The 20,974-nt window shown below is 48.1% G+C and overlaps 1 protein-coding gene across 1 annotated transcript in view; it reads right to left on the bottom strand.

Moving 5' to 3' along the window:
- Window positions 1-20,974, bottom strand: part of MYH9 (myosin heavy chain 9) — an 889,869-nt gene that overhangs the window by 409,268 nt on the left and 459,627 nt on the right. The window contains 1 exon segment of the mRNA XM_063940322.1: window positions 12,535-12,666. Coding sequence (XP_063796392.1) covers window positions 12,535-12,666 — 132 coding nt within the window.

A 20,974-nucleotide genomic window follows, 5' to 3' on the forward strand; every position in this document is an offset into this window, starting at 1 on the left:
TCCATCTTGAACTTGAACCTTTTCAGGTATATGTTCAGGGATTTTAAATTCAATATGGGTCTGACCGAACCGTCCGGTTTCGGGACTACAAACATGGTCGAATAATAACCCCTTCCTTGTTGAAGGAGGGGAACCTTGACCACCACCTGTTGAAGATACAATTTGTGAATTGCAGTTAACACTATTTCCCTCTCGTGGGGGGAAGCTGGCAGGGCCGATTTGAGGTATCGGTGAGGGGGCATCTCCTCGAATTCCAGCTTGTATCCCTGAGACACAATCTCTATTGCCCAGGGATCCAACTGGGAGTGAACCCACTTGTGGCTGAAATTTCGAAGATGTGCCCCCACCGGGCCTAGCTCCGCTTGTGGAGCCCCAGCGTCATGCGGTGGATTTTGTAGAGGCCGGGGAGGACTTCTGTTCCTGGGAACTAGCTGTGTTGTGCAGCATCTTTCCTCTGCCCCTGTCTCTGGCAAGAAAGGACGCACCTCGGACTTTCTTGTTTTTCTGTGATCGAAAGGACTGCATTTGATAATACGGTGCTCTCTTAGGCTGTGAGGAAACATATGGCAAAAAATTTGACTTTCCAGCAGTAGCAGTGGAGACCAGGTCCGAGAGACCCTCCCCAAACAATTCCTCACCCTTATAAGGTAAAACCTCCATATGCCTTTTTGAGTCGGCATCACCTGTCCATTGCCGAGTCCACAAGACCCTTCTGGCAGAAATTGACATAGCATCTAGAACCCAGTAGACTAATGTCTCTTTGAGCATCTCTCACATAATGGATAGCGTCTTTAATATGCCCCAGGGTCAATAAAACAGTATCCCTATCTAGGGTTTCCAACTCCTCTGATAAGGTATCAGTCCATGCCGCTACTGCACTACAGACCCAGGCCGACGCGATTGCCGGTCTGAGCAAGGTACCCGAATGTGTATAAATGGACTTCAGGGTACCCTCCTGTTTGCGATCAGCAGCATCCTTGAGGGCAGCCGTATCCTGGGACGGCAGGGCTACCTTTTTGGATAAGCGTGTTAAAGCTTTGTCCACCCTAGGGGAGGATTCCCATCGTAACCTGTCCGTTGGCGGAAAAGGATACGCCATAAGAAACCGTTTGGAAATCTGCATTTTTTTTATCTGGAGATTTTTAAGCTTCTTCACATAACTCATACAGTTCGTTTGAGGGGGGAAAAGTTACTTCAGGTTTCTTTCCCTTATACATATAAACCCTTGTGTCAGGGACAGGGGTTTCCTCTGTGATGTGCAAAACATCCTTAATTGCTATAATCATATCGGAGTGATTTAGCCAACTTTGGCTGTAACTTTGCATCATCGTAATCGACACTGGAGTCAGAATCCATGTCGGTATCTGTGTCAACAATTTGGGATAGTGGGCGCTTCTGAGACCCTGATGGCCTCTGCGACATAGGATCAGGCACGGGTTGGGACCCTGACTGTCCTGAGGCTTCAGCTTTATCTAACCTCTTATGCAAGGAATTAACATTATCATTTAAAACCTTCCACATATCCATCCAATCAGGTGTCGGCGCAGTCGGCTGAGACACCACATTCACTTGCTCCCGCTCTGCTTCCACATAGCCTTCCTCATCAGACATATCGACACAAGCGTACCGACACACCACACACACAGGGAATGCCCTTTTTGAAGACAGTTCCTCCACAAGGCCCTTTGGAGAGACAGAGAGAGAGTATGCCAGCACACACCCCAGCGCTATAACCCAGGAATAACACAGTAACTTAATGTTAACCCAGTAGCTGCTGTTTATATTGTTTTTGCGCCTAATTTATGTGCCCCCCCTCTCTTTTTACCCTCTTCTACCGTGAATCTGCAGGGGAGAGCCTGGGGAGCTCCCTCTCAGCGGAGCTGTGGAGAAAAAATGGCGCTGGTGAGTGCTGAGGAAGAAGCCCCGCCCCCTCGACGGCGGGCTTCTGTCCCGCTTAAATATGCATTTTCTTGGCGGGTGTTCATACATATATACAGTGCCCACCTGTATGTATGTATGTATGTATGTATGTATGTATGTATGTATGTATGTATGTATGTATATATATATATATATATATATATATATATATATATATATATATATGCTGCCGCCACCCCCCCCCCCCCCCCTGCACTCTTACAGTGACCGGAGTATGTGAGGTGTGTGAAAGCAATGGCGCACAGCTGCAGTGCTGTGCGTTACCTCAGTGAAGAACGGAGTCTTCTGCCGCCGATTTTGAAGTCTTCTTGCTTCTCATACTCACCCGGCTTCTGTCTTCCGGCTCTGCGAGGGGGACGGCGGCGCGGCTCTGGGATCGGACGGCGAGGGTGAGATCCTGCGTACGATCCCTCTGGAGCTAATGGTGTCCAGTAGCCTAAGAAGCAGGACCTAGCTTCAGAGAGTAGGGCTGCTTCTCTCCCCTCTGTCCAACGATGCAGGGAGTCTGTTGCCAGCAGAGCTCCCTGAAATAAAAAAAACTAATAAAATACTTTAACTCAGCGAACTCAGGAGAGCTCACTGAAAAGCACCCAGCTCGTCTGGGCACAGAATCAAAACTGAGGTCTGGAGGAGGAGCACGGAGGGAGGAGCCAGTGCACACCAGAACCTAAATTCTTTCTTAAAGTGCCCATGTCTCCTGTGGAGCCCGTCTATCCCCATGGTCCTTACGGAGTCCCCAGCATCCACTAGGATGTTAGAGAAAATTATTTTACTATTGTTAAACTTGACTGGTCTAAAAGATGACAAAATACAATCACATACATTAAATGACACTAAGGAGGTGGATCCAAACAATCCTGTACAGAGAAGTGTATATTAAGCTTAAAACTCAGTCTGTGGACTCAAGTTCGCTTATATATTCCATAAAATCAATGGCGATTTGGCTTAAACACATTACATCAATTGGGTTCCAAAACAGTTACTTTGTAACATAGTTCCTCAGTAACTCACTACTCAGCAGTAAATAATGCAGTATATGTCAGACCGCTCCACACTGGAGCCTTACGTGTGGCTTCCACCGGCGGTGTCAGCAAGGGAGAGTCCTGATAACAAACGAGGTGGTCTCTGGCTGCGGTATCCGGCACCTGTGCTGGCGCCTGCTGTTTTAAGTATCTTCCCGAACTTCGGGCTCAGAGTGCTAACCACTGCGTGCAAGCACCGATGTGCAGTCTCTCTCCTCCCGACTCCTATTCAGCTGGCGGTCAGCAACAATGGCGGTGACAAGATAAAGGTCCAATAATGCTGCAGGGGTCCAATACTGATGCGTTTTGCTCCTATTACAGGGGCTTTATCAAAAGAATAATCTCCAAATGTTCCAGGACCCTATTTAAAGGAATGATATATATGACATAAGGGGTCAATACACAGAGCTTGGGAGGGACCTGTTTTCTATAAGATCAGCACAGAGAACACGTGGTCACTCGCTTAGGTTAGAGGAGAGGCGTTTCCGCACATTGAGGCAAAAAGGTTTTTTTCACAGTAAGGACAATACGCGTTTGGAATTCCCTGCCTGAGAGACAGTAGTAACTGCAGACTCAGTCAAAACCTTTAAGAATGGGTTAGATAAATTCATATTGGATAAAGATATATTCAGGGTTATGGTGCATAGGCACGCATTATAGTTAAATTAACTAGCCCTACATAAAAATAACTAGTCCTATAATAAGACTGCATAGGAGACCACATATAGGTTGAACTCGATGGACAATTGTCTTTTTTCAACCTTAGTTACTATGTTATTTTTATGGACAAACGGACATATATTTTCCTATTAAACTAATGAATGTATGTATGTGGTACACACAGTAAAGACATGGTATATATGCGTTTGATGTAAGACATTTAATTTACTATAGGAGGTGGAACCAAACAGGTGTATAATCAGGTGCATTTCATTTATTCATTATTATATGCACCAATAGGAATGACCATCATTCCTTTAAATAGGGTCCTGGAGCATTTGGAGATTATTCTTTGATAAAGCCACTGTAATAGGAGCGAAACGTGTAAGAGGTATTGGACCCCTGCAGCATTATTGGACCTTTATCTTGTCACCGCCAGGGTGCCGTCGGCGCTACAAAGGGAGGCTGGATGTGCAGAACCCATTTCAAAAAAGTCTGAACCTCAGTGAGGGCAGCCAATTGTTTCTGGAAGAAAATGGATAAAGCCGAAATCTGGATCCCAAACGCAGGCCCATATCTACACCTGCTTGCAGGAAGATGAGAAACCGTCCAAGTTGAAACTCCACCGTAGGAAACTTCTTGGATTCACACCGACACATTTTTCCCAAATGCGATGATAATGTTTAGACGTTAGTCCTTTCCTAGCCTGTATCAGGGTAGGAATAACCTTGCTCGGAATACACTTCCGGGCAAAGATCTGGCGTTAAATCTCCATGCCGTCAAACGTAGCCGTGGTAAGTCTTGATAAGCGAATGGCCCCTGTTGCAGAAGATTCTCGCGAAGAGGAAGAGGCCTCGGATCTTCCAGCATTTAAGTCCAGAAAATCCGCGTACCAAGCTCTCCTTGGCCAAAGAGAGGAAGTGGAGGGAACACATACACTGACTTGAACACCCACGGTGTTACCAGGGCATCCACCATTACTGCTTGTGGGTCTCTCGACCTAGATCAGTACCTCCGAAGTTTATTGTTGAGACGTGAGGCCATCATATCTATTTGAGGCACGCCCCAAAAACTGGTCACCTCTGTGAACACCTCCGGATGGAGGCCCCATTCTCCTGGATGGAGATGGTGTCTGCTGTGAAAGTCTGCTTCCCAGTTGTCCACTCCTGGAAGGAAGATTGCAGACAGCGTCACTGCGTGCTTTTCTGCCCAGAGGAGGATTCTTGTTACCTCTGACATTGCAGCTCTGCTCTTTGTTCCGCCCTGTCGGTTTATGTAGGCCACCGTCGTCACATTGTCCGACTGTACTTGAATGGCCTGATTTTGCAGAAGATGTGCTGCTTGGAGAAGACCATTGTATATGGCTCTCAGTTCCAGAATGTTTATTGGGAGAATGGATTCCAGACTTTACCACCTTCCTTGGAAGGTCTCCCTTTGAGTGACTGCGCTCCAACCCGAGACTTGCATCCGTGGTAAGAAGGATCGAGTTCTGAAACCACAAACCTGCGGCCCTCCAGAAGGCGAGGCATTTGCAGCCACCAGGAGTGAAATCCTTGCTTTCGGCGACAAACGTATCCTCTGGTGCATGTGTAGGTGAGATCCCAACCACTTGTCTAGAAGATTCAGTTGGAAGGACCGAGCATGAAATCTTCCGTACTGTAGAGCCTGGTAGGAGGCAACCATCTTCCCCAGAAGGTGAATGCACTGATGAACAGATACCCGGGCAGGCTTCAAGACATCCCGGACCATTGATTGCATCACCAACACTTTCTCCACCAGTAGAAACCCCCTCTGCACTTCCGTGTCGAGGATCAGTCCCAGGAAGGAATGTCTGCTCCAAATGTGACTTTGGAAGGTTCAGGATCTAAACATGTTCCTTGAGCAGATGAGTCGTGAGAGCAATGGACTGCAGCAACTTCTCCCTGGACAATGCCTTTATCAGCAGATCGTCCAGATATGGAATTTTCACTCCCTGTCTGCGGAGAACCATCATCAATGCCATCAACTTGAACACCCTCTGTGCCGTGGAGAGACCGAATTGCAGTGCCTGGAACTGATAGTAACTGTGTAACAGTGCAAATCTGAGATAAGCCTGATGCGGAGGCCAAATCAGAATGTGGAGGTACGCATCCTTGATATCTAGGGATACCAGAAACTCTCCCTCCTCCAGACCTGAGATCACCGTTCTCAGAGACTCCATTTTGAATTTGAACTCCCTCAGATAAGGGTTTAACGATTTCAAGTTCAAAATCGGTCTGAACGAACCATCCGGTTTTGGTACCACGAAAAGGTTGGAATAGTAACCCATGTGTTGCATATGAGGTGGTACTGGAACAATGACCTCTGACTTTTCCAATTCTTGGATGGCTTCCTGTAGGGTAGCCCTTTTAGTCAGTAAAGCTGGCAAGCCTGATTTGAAGAATCGGTGAGGCGGGAGTTCTTGAAACTTCAATCTGTACCCCTGTGACACAATATCCTGTGTATCCAAAGATCCAGACCAGACGACACCCAGACAAGGCTGAAACGTCTGAGTCTCGCACCAACCAGCCCGTTCTCCAGGCTGTGCGGTCCACCGTCATGCTGAGGATTTTGAGATACCAGAAGCAGGCTTCTGGTCCTGGGAACCTGCAGGTGCAGGCTTTTTGGATTTTGTCCGACCACCTCTAAAGAAGGCGGTAGGAGGCTTGGACTTTTCTGTCTTTGCTGTCCGATAGGACTGCGATGTTGATGAAGAAAAGGGTTTCTTCGTAGGAGCAGCTGAGGGAAGAAAGGTCGACTTACCCGCGGATGCCATGGAAATCCACGCATCCGCTTCCCCCAAATAGAGCTTGACCTGTGAAGGGTAGGTTCTCCACACTTTTCCTGGATTTCACGTCTTCAGACTATTGGCGCAGCCAGAGTCCCCTGCGTGCCGAGACAGCCATTGAAGATATCCTTGCATTCAGAGTACCCAGGTCCTTCATGGACTCCACTATGAAACCTGCAGAATCCTGTAAGTTACGTAAAAACAGTTCAATGTCACATCTATCCATTGTATCTAAGTCCTCTAGTCATGTGCCTAACCACTTTACTATGGCTTTTGATATCCATGCACAGGCAATAGTAGGCCTTAACGCCACTCCTGAAGCAGTGTATATGGATTTGAGCGTAGTGTCAATCTTACGATCAGCTGGTTCTTTTAAAGCGGTAGATCCAGGGACAGGTAAAACCACCTTTTTAGACAGTCTGGAGAAAGATGTGTCAACTATGGGTGGGTTTTCCCATTTTTTCCTATACTCCTAAGGGAAGGGAAAAGTAACCAGAACACTTTTTGGGATCTGGAATTTTCTCTCCGGGGTTTCCCAGGACTTTTCAAACAATGCGTTTAATTCTTTAGACGAAGGGAAGGCTAGCGAGGCTCTCTTATGGTCTGTGAAGTAAGCTTCCTCAACCTGCTCAGGTGGTGTGTCAGTAATGTGTAACACATCCCTAATGGCCTCAATCATGAGCTGCACCCCCTCAGCATATCCCCATCACCGTCTGCCGTGTCAGAGTCGGTATCCGTGTCAGTTTGCATAATCTGAGCAAGTGCACGTTTCTTTGGGTATATGCTAGGGAATTTAGAAGTAATTGGAACAGCACCCGACCAAACTTCCATAGACTTCCTTAAAACCTGAGTTTCAGTCTCAGTATGGGCAACCCTAGAAAAAATCTGAGATAACATTCCCTTAATGGAAGCCAGCCATTGTGGATCAGATTCAGAAGTCAGAGACATGATATGATATTACATACCTGGGTACATGGAATGGACTCCTCTGGAGAAGATACTTCCTCTGCAGCATAAAACACAGAGTCCCTGGACATGGTTATGCGAGATTTGCATACACACACACAGGAAAATGTCAGACACAGTTTCCCCCCCAAGTACCTTCAGAGAGACACAGTTTGGAGCCAGCGCACACAGCGCCCCAGAGACAGTTATATAAGAACTGCCTGGCGCTGACTGTGTACCCTCAATAGACTACACAGCGAAATTACAGCCCACCCCTTCTACAACCCCCTGGTACCGCACAGGATAGCTGGAGTCGTGTGGAGGGACAGTGCTCCCAGTCAGCATCGCTGGAAGTGGATCTGCTGGGAGAAAATGGCGCTTGCGAGCTGATGGGTCCACTCTGAGAAGCTCCGCCCCCAAACATGGCACGTCTTCCAGCACTATTTGAAATTTATACTGACCTGAGGTATTAAGCTAGCAGCGTTTACCGGAGTCCCTAATAGCCTGAGTGAACAGTGTAAGGGTATTTGCACTGGCCCAGGGCGCCCCTCATAGCGCTGAACCTGTTGTACTGCTGAGCCTTCCAGAGCGCACCCTGTTGCCGCCATTCACACAGGCTCCCCGCTTGTTGGGTTCACCGGTGACACACTCACCACCGGAATCTTCTGGCTCTGTTTGGGGGTGGCGGCGGCATGCTACAGGAGTGAGCGGTCGCCTCAGGCGGTAACGATCACCACCCTCAGGAGCTCAGAGTCCTGTCAGCAGAGATAGTGGCCATTATCCTCTCAGGGTTGGACATTACTCTCTCGAGTCCTCAATTCCGCTCTATCCACACGGAAAATCAAATATGGGCTCTTGTGAGACAAAGCCGCCAATTCAGACACCCGTCTGGCGGACGCCAAGGCCAAAAGCATGACCACCTTCCAAGTGAGAAATTTCAACTCAACCTTTCGCAAAGGTTCAAACCAGTGAGACATAAGAAATTGCAACACCACGTCAAGATCCCACGGTGCCACAAACGGAGGATGGATATGCAGAACTCCCTTCACGAAAGTCTGAACTTCAGGAAGGGCAGCCAATTCTTTTTGAAAGAAAATAAAGCCGAAATCTGCACTTTGATGGAACCCAATTTCAGGCCTGCATCCACGCCTGCCTGCAAAAAAATGGAGGAAATGACCGAGCTGAAACTCCTCCGCAGGAGCTTTCTTTGCTTCACACCACGACACATTTTCTCCAAATACAGTGATAATGCTTCACTGTGACCTCCTTTCTAGCCTTAAGGAGAGTGGGGATGACTTCCCCGGGAACACCCTTTCGAGCTAGGATTTGGCGTTCAACCTCCACGCCGTCAAACGCAGCAAGTCCAGAAATATGCATGGCCCCTGCAGTAACAGGTCCTCTTTGAGACTTAACAGCCAAGGATCTTCTATGAGCAATTCCTGAATATCCGGATACCAGGCCCTCCGTGGCCAATCTGGAACGACGAGTACCGCCGGAAGCCTTGTTCGTCTTATGATCCTCAACACTTTTGGAATGAGAGGAAGTGAAGGGAATACATATACCGACTGAAAAACCCACGGAGTTACCAGGGCGTCCACTGCACTGGCTTGGGGTTTCCTTGACCTGGAACAATACCTCGGAAGCTTCCAGTTGAGGCAAGACACCATCATGTCTATTTGAGTAATTCCCCAACGCCTTGTCACTTCTGCAAATACCTCTTGATGAAGAGCCCACTCTCCTGGATGGAGAACGTGTCTGCTGAGGAAGTCTGCTTCCCAGTTGACCACGCCCGGAAGGAAGACTGCTGACAGAGCGCTCACGTGCTTTTCCGCCCAGCGGAGAACTCTTGTGGCCTCCGCAATCGCCGCTCTGCTCTTTGTTCCGCCCTGGCGGTTTACGTACACTACCGCTGTTACGTTGTCCGACTGAATCAGGACAGGTAGACCTCGAAGCAGGTGTTCCGCTTGCAGAAGGCAGTTGTAAATGGCTCTTAACTCCAGAACGTTTATGTGGAGACAAGTTTCCTGGCTTGACCATTTTCCCTGGAAACTTCTTCCTAGTGTGACTGTTCCCCAGCCTCGGAGACTTGCATCCATGGTCAGCAGGACCCAGTCCTGGATTCCAAACCTGCGTCCCTCTAGAAGGTGAGAACTTTTCAGCCACCACAGAAGAGAAATTCTGGTCCTGGAAGAAAGATTTATTTTCCGGTGCATGTGCAGGTGAGACCCGGACCATTTGTCCAGTAGGTCTCACTGAAACACCCAGGCATGAAACCTGCCAAACGGAATGGCTTTGTAAGCCGCAACCATGTTCCCTAGCACTCGAGTGCATTGATGAATCGACACTCTTGCCGGTTTCATAATCTCCTTGACCATGCATTGGATTTCCAGAGCTTTTTCCGTTGGAAGAAACACACTCTGCAGTTCCGTGTCCAGGATCATGCCCAAGAAAGTCAGCAGAGTTGTTGGAATCAACTGAGACTTTGGCAAATTTAGAATCCAACCATGATGTTGCAGAACTGTAAGGGAGAGTTCCACATTTCGTAGCAACTGCTCCTTCGATCTCGCCTTTATCAGGAGATCGTCCAAGTACGGGATAATTGTGACACCTTGCTTGCGTAGAAGTACCATCATTTCCGCCATCACTTTGGTGAAGACCCTCGGGGCCGTGGAAAGCCCAAACGGCAACGTCTGAAATTGGTAATGACAATCCTGCACCGCAAATCTCAGGAAAGCTTGATGTGGAGGATATCGGGACGTGTAAGTAGGCATCTTTTATGTCGACTGACGCCATAAAATCCCCCCCTTCCAGACTGGAGATCACTGCTCGAAGAGATTCCATCTTGAACTTGAAAGTTTTCAAATACACACTGAGGGATTTTAGGTTCAGGATCGGTCTGAACGAGCCGTCCGGCTTTGGTACGACAAAAAGGCTCGAATAAAACCCTCCTCCCCATTGGGATGGGGGTACCGGGACAATGACACTCTGTTGAGACAGCTTTTGTATCGCAGCACTTACTACTTCCCTTTCTGGGATAGAAACTGGCAAGGCTAATTTTAAAAACCGGTGGGGGGGCACCTCCTGAAACTCCAGTTTGTACCCTTGGGACACTATGTCTAACACCCAAGGATCTAGGCCCGAGCAAAACCAGACCTGACTGAAGAGTCTGAGACGTGCCCCCACCGGCACAGACTCCCGTAGGGGAGCCCCAGCGTCATGCGGTGGACTTGGCAGAGGACGGGGAGGACTTTTGGTCCTGGGAGCCTGACACAGCAGGCGACCTTTTCCCCCTTCCACTACCTTTTGAAGCAAGGAAGGACGAGCCTCTTCCTTTTTTGTATTTATTAGGCCGAAAGGACTGCATCTGATAATGGGGTGCCTTTTTCTGTTGTGCTGGAACATAAGGAAGAAAAGATGACTTACCCGCTGTAGCGGTAGACACCAGGTCAGCGAGGCCGTCACCAAACAAGACACTACCTTTATAAGGGAGAGCTTCCATAGCTTTCTTGGAGTCGGCATCAGCATTCCATTGATGAATCCACAGCGCTCTCCTGGCCGAGACTGCCATGGCATTGGCCCTTGATCCCAAGAGGCCAATATTCCTCGCCGCATCCTTTAGGTAAGCTGCAGCGTCCCTAATATAATCGAGAGTCAAAAGAATGTTCTCTCTATCCAGGGTATCCAGGTCAGATGCCAAATTATCAGCCCACTTAGCAATAGCACTACTCACCCATGCCGACGCCACGGCAGGTCTGAGGAGTGCACCCGTAGTGACATAAATGGCCTTTAATGTCGTTTCCTGCTTACGATCTGCGGGATCCTTGAGGGCAGCAGTGTCAGGAGACGGAAGCGCCACCTTCTTGGACAGCCGGGACAGGGCCTTGTCCACATTGGGAGAGGACTCCCACTTTTCCCTATCGTCAGAGGGGAAAGGATATGCCATAAAAATTCTCTTGGGAATCTGCTACCTCTTGTCAGGCGATTCCCAAGATTTTTCACAAAGAGTATTCAGTTCATAAGGGGGGAAACGTCACCTCAGGCTTTTTCCCTTTATATAAGCAAACCCTTGTATCTGGAACAGCAGGCACTTCAGAAATATGTAAAACATCTTTAATTGCCACAATCATGTACTGAATACTCTTAACCACTTTTGGATGTAAACTGGCCTCACTAAAGTCGACACTGGAATCAGAGTCCGTGTCGGTATCAGAATCCGCCATCTGGGTAAATGAACGCTTTTGTGACCCTGAGGGGGCCTGTACCTGGGGATAAGGCATCTTCCATGGATTTTCTCCACGTTTGTGTCTGAGAATCATATTTATCCAGCCTCTTAGACAATAAAGCCACATTTGCATTCAATGTACTCAACATGGTCACCCAATCAGCAGTCTGCGGTGCCGACAGTCACTCCCAAATCTCTCTCTGCGCCCCCAGTAACCTCCTCCGGGGAGGGGCACTCAGCCTCAGACATGTCGACACACCGTACCGACATACACACACACTGGCAATAGGGGACAGACCCACAGAGAAGCCTATTAGAGAGAACACAGAGGGAGTATACCAGCTCACACCCCAGCACCCCTATACTACAGAAAAAATAATATATGATCACTGCGCTGTTTATTAGCACCAATTGACTGTGCCCAATCGCCCCCGACCCCCAGGTCTCCCTGAAAATAAAAAACCTAACAAAGTCTTTTCATAGAAACTTAGGAGAGCTCCCCTAGTGTGTGTCCAGTCTCTCTGGGCACAGAATCTAACTGAGGTCTGGAGGAGGGGCATAGAGGGAGGAGCCAGTTCACACCCATTCATTCAAAGTCTTATAGTGTGCCCATGTCTCCTGCGGATCCCGTCTATACCCCATGGTCCTTTTGGAGTCCCCAGCATCCTCTAGGACATAAGGGGAAAAAAAATTAAGCAGCTCTAGGAGCTCCTCTAGCTGTGACCTGCTTCTCTAAGCACATTTTCTAAACTGGGTCTGGTAGGGGGGCATAGAGGGAGGAGCCAGCCCGCACTATTAAACTCTTAAAGTGCCAGTGGCGCCTAGTGGACTCGTCTATACCCCATGGTACTAATGTGGACCCCAGAATCCTCCAGGACGTAAGAGAAATCAGACTAATTTAGAAGACTGGTGTACAATATATTTACATCTAACATTACCTGAATCTGTATATGTTCCATTTCAGAAAGTTTATGTTCAGAGAAAGTTTGAAGATCTTTCACTTTTTGAAGTTCTACTTCCTTTGCAAGCAGTTCTTCATCAAATCTGTTTGCTTGTAGCAGTGGCTTAACCTGAGGTAACAAAAAATAAATAAATAATAATATATAATCTCTCGTTATGCAGTTTCTTAATGAGCTCAATAGACAGTGCGGGGTCTTCCACACACCAAGGGTCAATGGTATTTTTTGCACTCAGAAAAGAAAAAACTCTAAGAGTTAGGTGGGAAAGCACAATTGGATGAAGTGTGAAATAAGGTACCCCACATACGTTCTAATCAGGGCAGGAAATGAAAGTAGACAGACGTACTGTAATCCTGGGTATACCGCCTACATGCTCACAAAGAAGGGGATTTTGTACTTGTGCTAACTTCTTTATTCAAGGGTTCATTGAAAGACATGTATAGATATGGATGTCGGACCTATGACATTTTAAGAAATAACTCCTCTACCTCTATATTGCCTAATCAAAAGTCTGTTCTCTTTGTAATGCAACACCAATTAAGAGAAGGGAAGTTTTTTGTTTATTTTAATAAAAAGTTGCTCATAGCATCCAGTTTCCAGCTATGCTTTTCGGGTACATACTATAAAATGAAAGCTAGAAGCTGATTGATTTTTAAGGGCATCTGTCTTTTAGGTTACATACATCTCCCCCTCAAGTTTAAGATGCTCCGACATCCAGCAAAGTAAGAAAAAACTTTATTTTATGAAAGCCAATCCTGGTGAAAGACTGGGATCACAAAATCATGAATTAGACGTTGGAGACCACCTTCAGCTAAAAAAAAAATGAATGTATCTATATATCTCTATGTGGAAGCAAAATGGAGAGGGCATTCTGTAGTGCATTAAATGTTTTATTACAAAACAGGTATACAAGATACAAAAAGTATAGTATATTGCCACTTGTACCTAATTAAAAACAGTGGGGGCTGGTTGCCACATGATTCGATATTATCCAATTCTGAAGTGTATCCATTGGAATATGCTGCGCTAAACAAGAAACTGTTAATACAATAAATAAATACTACTCTATCAGGCTTACTCAACCAGTTCCACAGATCTGCCAGGCTCTCAACCCCTTGCAATCAGCCACCACGAGTTGGACCACGCCAGCTGCAGACATAGCACCGGAGACACCACGAGAAACACACCTTACAAGTACCTGGACTAAAGCTTTTTGTCAGACTTAGTCAGATGGCTGGCTCTCGAGACGTGCTACAATGTTTAAAAGTCTATCATCTATCAATCACATTTACCATGGATATGTTCCTATTAATCCTAAAACAGCATCATAATTTTAATTTTCATAACTGCATATTCACCAAATATAAAAAGAAGATTTATGGTAAGAACTTACCATTGTTAAATCTCTTTCTGCAAGGTGAACTGGGTTCTACAGGAATAACATCGGGGGTGTAGAGTAGGATCTTGATCTGAGGCACCAACAGGCTAAAAGCTTTGACTGTTCCCAAGATGCTCAGCGCCACCTCCGTGCATAGGAGCTCAGTTTTGTTAGCCAGTCCAATGCAGTAGCAGGTAAGAGAGACGACAACCGTTATTAGCCAAGTACAACCACATTCTCATGACAGGAGAAGGCATCAGCGGCTAATGCCATACCAACCCAAAGAAGCTAAGTGCGTCAGGGTGGGAGCCTTGTGAAGCCCAGTGTACCTCGCAGAATGATTTAACGGTAAGTTCTTACCATACATCTCATTTTCTGCGGGGTACACTGGGTTCCACAAGGATTAACATTGTGGATGTCCTAAAGCAGTTCCTCACTGTAGCGGGCACAAGAACCCGGCGTCCAAAGGAAGCATTCTGGGAAGCGGAAGTATCAAAGGCATAGAACCTTATTAACTTGTTCACTGAGGACCACGTAGCCGCCTTGCACAATTGTTCAAGGGTCGCACCATGGCAGGCCGCCCAAGAAGGTACAACCGACCGAGTAGAATGGGCTTTGATGGTAGCAGGACCTGGAAAACCAGCCTGTACATAAGCATACGCAATCACCATTCTAATCCATCCCAGAGTCTGCTTGAAAGTAGGCCAGCCACGTTTGTGAAAACCAAACACCACAAAGAGAGAGAATCAGATAAAGAGAGCCCGTACCACATCCAAAGACTGCTCTTTGGAAGACAAATCAGGGGAATTAAAGTCCAGAACCACAATCTCCTGATTAAGGTGGAAGGAAGACACCACCTTGGGTAAATAACCCGGACGCGTTCTAAGAACCGCACGATCACGGTGAAAAATCAGATAGGGGGGACTTACAGGATAAGGCAAAGTCCGGGACCCTTCTAGCTGAAGCAAGAGGTTCAAAAGGAGACTCCTGAAAGGCCTCCAGAACCACCGACAGATCCTAAGGGCCCACAGGTGGTACATAAGGAGGCCGAATCCGCAACACACCCTGAGTGAAAGTATGAACATCCAATAAGGTACCAATCTTTCTCTGAAACCAGACAAGGCACAAATGTGAACCTTGAGGGAGGCCAGACGAAGGCCTAAGTCCATGCCCTGTTGTAGGAAGGCCAACAGTTTGACCGTACTAAACTTGAAAACGTCATGATTAAGAGACGCGCACCAAGTAAAGTAAGAATTCCATACCCTATGGTAAATCAGAGCTGAAGCCAGCTTACGGGCCTTCAACATAGTTTGAATGACCGCCTCAGAAAAACCCTTGGTCCTCAAGACAGAAGCCTCAAGAGCCACGCCGTCAAAGCCAGACGTGACAAGGCCTTGTAAGCACAAGGGCCCTGAATGAGGAGGTCTGGTCGTTGTGGAAGTAGAAGGGGACGATCTAGCGAGAGGCCCTGTAGATCGGAGAACCAGTGCAGTCTGGGCCATGCTGGAGCGATCAGAAGTAGGTTTCCTACTTCTTGCTTGAACTTCCGTATTACTCTGGGCAGGAGTGACACCGGAGGGAATACATACGGCAGCCGAAAGTTCCATGGAATTGCCAGAGCGTCCACGAATGCTGATTGAGGATCCCTTGTCCTTACTCCGAAGAACGGAACCTTGTGATTGTGTCGAGACGCCATCAGGTCCACATCTGGAAGGCCCCACTTGTCCACGAGAAGTTGAAACACCTCTGGATGGAGGCTCCACTCTCCGGCGTGTACGTCCTGACGACTGACAAAGTCCGCTTCCCAGTTCAAAACCCCCGGAATGAACACTGCGGATACGGCCGGCAGAAGGCGTTCTGCTCACTGAAGAATCCGTGATACCTCCCTCATCGCCATACGCCTTCGAGTGCTGCCTTGATGATTGATGTAAGCCACCGTGGTGGCATTGTCAGATTGTACTTGAACAGGTCTGTTCTGTATCAAATGCTGGGCCAGGTTCAGTGCATTGAACACCGCCCGCAGTACTAAAATGTTTAATCGGGAGTAGAGACTCCTCCTCGGTCCACCGACACTGAAGGGAGTGGTGACCAACACCGCGCCCCAACCTCTCAGACTGGCATCAGTAGTCCGCAGGACCCAGTTGGAGATCCAGAAGGGACGACTCCTGCTGAATCGATGGTTCTGAAGCCACCAGCTAAGTGACAGGCGGACCTCCAGAGACAAGGAGATCATTTGAGATCTGATCCGGTGAGGCAGGCCGTCCCACTTGGCAAGAATTAACTTCTGCAGAGGGCGAGAATGGAATGGAGCATACTCCACCATGTCGAAAGCAGACCCCATGAGACCTAGCACTTGCATTGCCGAATGTATCGAGACTTGCGGACGAGATAATAAGCATCGAATTCTGTCCTGAAGCTTCAGGACTTTCTCCTGAGATAAGAACAACTGCTGGTTGTGATTGTCCAATAACGCTCCCAGTTGCACAATGCTCCGAACAGGAACCAGGGAAGATTTCTTCCAGCTGACTAGCCACCCGTGGGCTTTCATGAACTGGACAGTCAGATGTAGATGAGGCAGGAGAATTTCTGAGGAATTTGCCAGGATCAACAAATCGTCCAGGTACGGCAGGATCCCGACACCTTGACAATGGAGTACAGCCGTCATTACTTTGGTGAAAACTCGTGGAGCAGTTGTCAAACCAAAAGGTAACGCCCGAAATTGGTAATGAAGGTTGCCCACCGCAAACCTCAGGTACTGCCGATGTGACACTGCAATAGGAAGAAGCAGGTAGGCATCCTGTATGTCCAGGGAGACCATATAGTCCCCAGGTTCCAAGGCCAGAACAATAGAGCGTAGAGTTTCCATACGTAACTTGGAGGCCCTCACATACTTGTTCAAGGACTTGAGATTGAGAATGGGCCGCGAGGACCGTTCAGTTTTGGAACTAGAAACAGCTGTGAATAGTACCCCTTACCTCTCTGAGCCAGAGGCACTTGTACTACCACTCCTGTGTCCAGGAGGGGCTGTACCGCCGAATGAAGAGTTTTTGCCTTCACCGGACCAAAGGGACGTCTGTCAGGCAAAATCGATGAGGGGGACGTTTCTTAAAGGATACGGCGTAACCTCGAGTGACGATTTCCCTTACCCAGGCATCTGAAGTGGTCTTCAACCATTCCTGGGCAAAACCTAGAAGCCGGCCCCCCACCCTGGGATCCCCGTCAGTTTTGGAAGCAGGCTGATGGGCAGCCCAGGCCCCCTTTGGTCTGGGCTTGGAAGTATCAGCTTGTTTCGGGTACGCCTGATTTTTTGCTTTTCCTGGAGGACGAAAGGGCCGAGGGAAAGTACTTTTAGCCTTCGGTGCAGAAGGAGCCGTACTTGGTAGGCAAGCAGTTTTAGCAGAAGCCAGGTCAGCCACAATCTTATTGAGGTCTTCTCCAAAAAAGAATGTCTTCCTTAAAAGGAAGCACCGCCAGGGTTTTCTTAGAATCCATATCCACCGACCAGGATCTCAACCATAGGATACTTCAAGCCACGATTGACGTAGTGGCAGCCTTGGCCGCCAGCACCCCGGCATCAGAAGCCGCCTCCTTAAGGTAAAGAGAAGCCGTGGCAATATATGAGAGACATTGTCCAGCATGATCAGAAGCGTTGGAAGGTAGCTCCACCTCCAGCTCCTGAGCCCATGCTTCAACAGCTTCAGCAGCCCATGTCGCTGCAATGGTTGGTCTATGCACTGCCCCCGTTAGGGTGTAAATCGCTTATAAACAACCCTCCACACGTCTATCCGTCTGTTTCGTCAGAGAGTTGACGGTACTCACTGGCAGAGCTGAAGAAACTACCAATCTTGCCACCTGAGAATCTAAAGGCGGAGGAGTTTTCCAGTTTTTACTTCGCTCCACAGAGGATAGCGAGCCAATAGTCTCTTATGCTGTGTGAACTTTGTTCCCGGATTTTCCCAGGATTCCTGACGTATGTCAGCCAGGTGTTGAGAATGAGGTAAAACTTGTTTAACCACCTTCTTACGTTTAAATCTGTACGGATTTTTAGAGACAGCCGCAGGCTCAGGTTCATCAGAGACTTAAAGAATGAGCCTGATAACCTCAATCAAATCAGGGACAGCCACCAGTGACTTCCCTTCCCCATCAGAAGCATCAGAGTCCGTGTCTGTGGGGTCAGTATATGCACCATCCTCCTCAGAGGATGTGTCCGGAGCAGCGGTGGATTGTGAGGCAGTAGCGGCCCATTTACAAGACGTCTTAGGTGGGAAAGAGTGAGACTTATTTTTAGTCAGCGATCGGTTCAAGTGCCGTTACCGAGATGAGATTTGATCTGCCCATGGCGGATTGACTGCAGGGACCATAAACTGCTGCACTGGCGTAGGAGGTCCAATAGGGGGCGTAAGTGTTGTTACCAGCATATTTAACGTGGAGAAGGTAGCCCAAGGTGGGTCATTATTGGCCCACGGTGCTACAGATCCATTGGGAGGTAAGGAACCTCCAGGACCTGAACTCTCTGCTGCCATGTTTTCCTCAAGTGTCTGCAGCATCACCTCCACGCAATGTGGGAGAAGCCCCAGTTCCGTTGCCCCGTGTAGCTGACCTAACGATAAGCTCAATATCAGGCAACCTAGTACAATATTAGCAGCAATATACCTAGCAAGAACTCCCAGTGTAGTGTGTCAGCAAAAACCAGGAATCCAAGAGATATATGGTGACTATAAATCAGAGAAAAATAAACAGTATGTATATCTTGTGAAACACCTATATCAGTTAGTTAATAAACCTGACGCACTTAGCCCCCTCACGTTACAGAATATAGGAGTACCTGTAGCCCCTCCCCCAGCTCCAGGGTGCCATTTGGGTAAATGTTCCTGCCCTGGAACTGCATTTTTCTCCCTCACTCTGTCAGCCGTCATTACACAGAGCTGCGCTGTTTTTGGGACTGCTTGGGCCAATCCTTCTCTGTAAAGCCGGCTGCTCGTCAGAGCTGTGCATTTTACAGGACACTTAAGTCTTCTACTGAGTGAAATACATGAGATGGAAGCCACGCAGCAGCTACATGCGCACACAATCACAAATGTGCAATGCAGAAGTTATACCATACAATAAAACAGTAGATATAACAAAACACAGTAAATACTGGATGTATATCACAGGGTGTTTGTACCACACAACCCTGACTGCATGCAATTTTTCTTAACTAACACTGTCCACTGAAAAGTAGAAGACTTAAGTGTCCTGTAAAATGCACAGCGCTGACGAGCAAGCGGCTTTACAGAGAAGGATTTGCCCAAGCAGTCCCAAAAACAGCGCAGCTCTGTGTAATGGCGGCTGACAGAGTGAGGGAGAAAAATGCAGTTCCAGGGCAGGAACTGATGCCATTACACAAATGGCACCCTGGAGCTGGGGGAGGGGCTACAAGTCAGGCCTTATCCTCCTACTGGCTTCCCCACAGGGCGCTGCAGGCTGCAATGAAATGGGTTTTAACAGAGACATAAACCCAACCTGTGCCCTGTGTCTCGGAGGCTAGTGGAGCGGCTGCCCCTTACAGTGTCCACGCCAGCGCGCTCAGCCGCCTCCCACTGCCGCACCGGATCGCGATTACAGCGGGCCAAAGAGACCCCTTACTTCCCCTTTGAACGTGGCCACGCGATCCAGGAGACAGCGGCGAGTGTGTGACTAACCGAGAAGAACACCGAGCCTCCGCTGTAGTTACCCGGCTACCAGGGCGCGGGAGTATACTGCGCCGCTGGGGGAGTGATGGAGCTGCTGCAGCCCTTGAAGTCTTAAATTATTCTTTTTCTTCTGAAAAATAGCTATTCTTAGGGCTGTTGTATGCCTGCTTACTGCATGGTACCAACTTAAAAACTGAGCTACTGTGCAGGGAGGTGGGGTTATAGAGGAGGCGGCGCTGTGCATCTTGGGAACAGTCAAAGCTTTGAGCCTGTTGGTGCCTCGGATCAAGATCCTACTCTACACACAGATGTTAATCCTTGTGGAGCCCAGGGTACCCGGCAGCAGAAAGTTTTTTTTTCATGGCTGCCTAGCGCAGCCCCCCGTTAGCTGCCTGAACTGCAGGCACCAACTTACAAACTGAGCTCCAGTGCCTGGAGGTGGGGATATAGAGGAGGCGGCGCTATGCATTCTGGGAACAGTCAAAGCTTTTAGCCTGTTGGTGCCTCGGATCAACATCCAACTCTACACCCCAATGTTAATCCCTGTGGTATTGAAGCGTACCCCACTGCAGAGAGAGTAATTAGCAGAAATTACTGCCCTAGGTCCTACATGCTGAGCAAAATATAGAACAGCCCCTACCGCCCGCGGAACATCACAGCTGCCGCTGATAGCACATCCCACCCCTACCGCTGCAGGTTGGGTAGGGGCCCCAGTGCATTGCTTTGCCCAGAGGCCTACACTGCTGTTAAGATGGCCCTGGTTCTGATGATCAGGTACATTTTTTATACTTTTTTTTGGATACAGAGATACTACAATGTTGTATGGACTTACTGTACACCTATTCCTCTATACTGTATGTGCCTTTTGGTTTTGTATGGCGCTATGAGATTGCAGTACACGCGTGTGTACATACTCTCTATATAAAACTACAATATATATTCATAAAAACCATGATGTCTGACATGTCATCACAGCTCACTGCTAATACTCAAGAGACAACTGCAGCAGGCTTTTGCAGACCTAGCTGCAAGGGCAGTTGTTCCACAGCCCCCCCTCTCTAACTCATGAACACTTAGGGTACGTAACCCTCATTTTGCCTATATGGGACGTGATGAAACTCCCACTAGAGGACGCTGCATCACAGCAGTCGTTTTTCTTCACACAAAACAAGCTCAGTGTCACTTTCTCCGATTCTGCAGAGTTAGAGGACCTATTTTAGCCTTGAAAAATACAGATAAAAAAAAAAAAATACAGAGTGTCAAAATGGTTTTTGCACACTTTCCCATTTGAAGGCAGGAAAATCTGGGAAGAACCCCCCGGCTGTTGACATATCCGTCTCGCGCCTATCTAAAAAGGTGAGAAAAA

This window comes from Pseudophryne corroboree, chromosome 9, assembly GCF_028390025.1.
Source record: "Pseudophryne corroboree isolate aPseCor3 chromosome 9, aPseCor3.hap2, whole genome shotgun sequence".
NCBI classification, from domain to species: Eukaryota; Metazoa; Chordata; class Amphibia; order Anura; family Myobatrachidae; genus Pseudophryne; species Pseudophryne corroboree.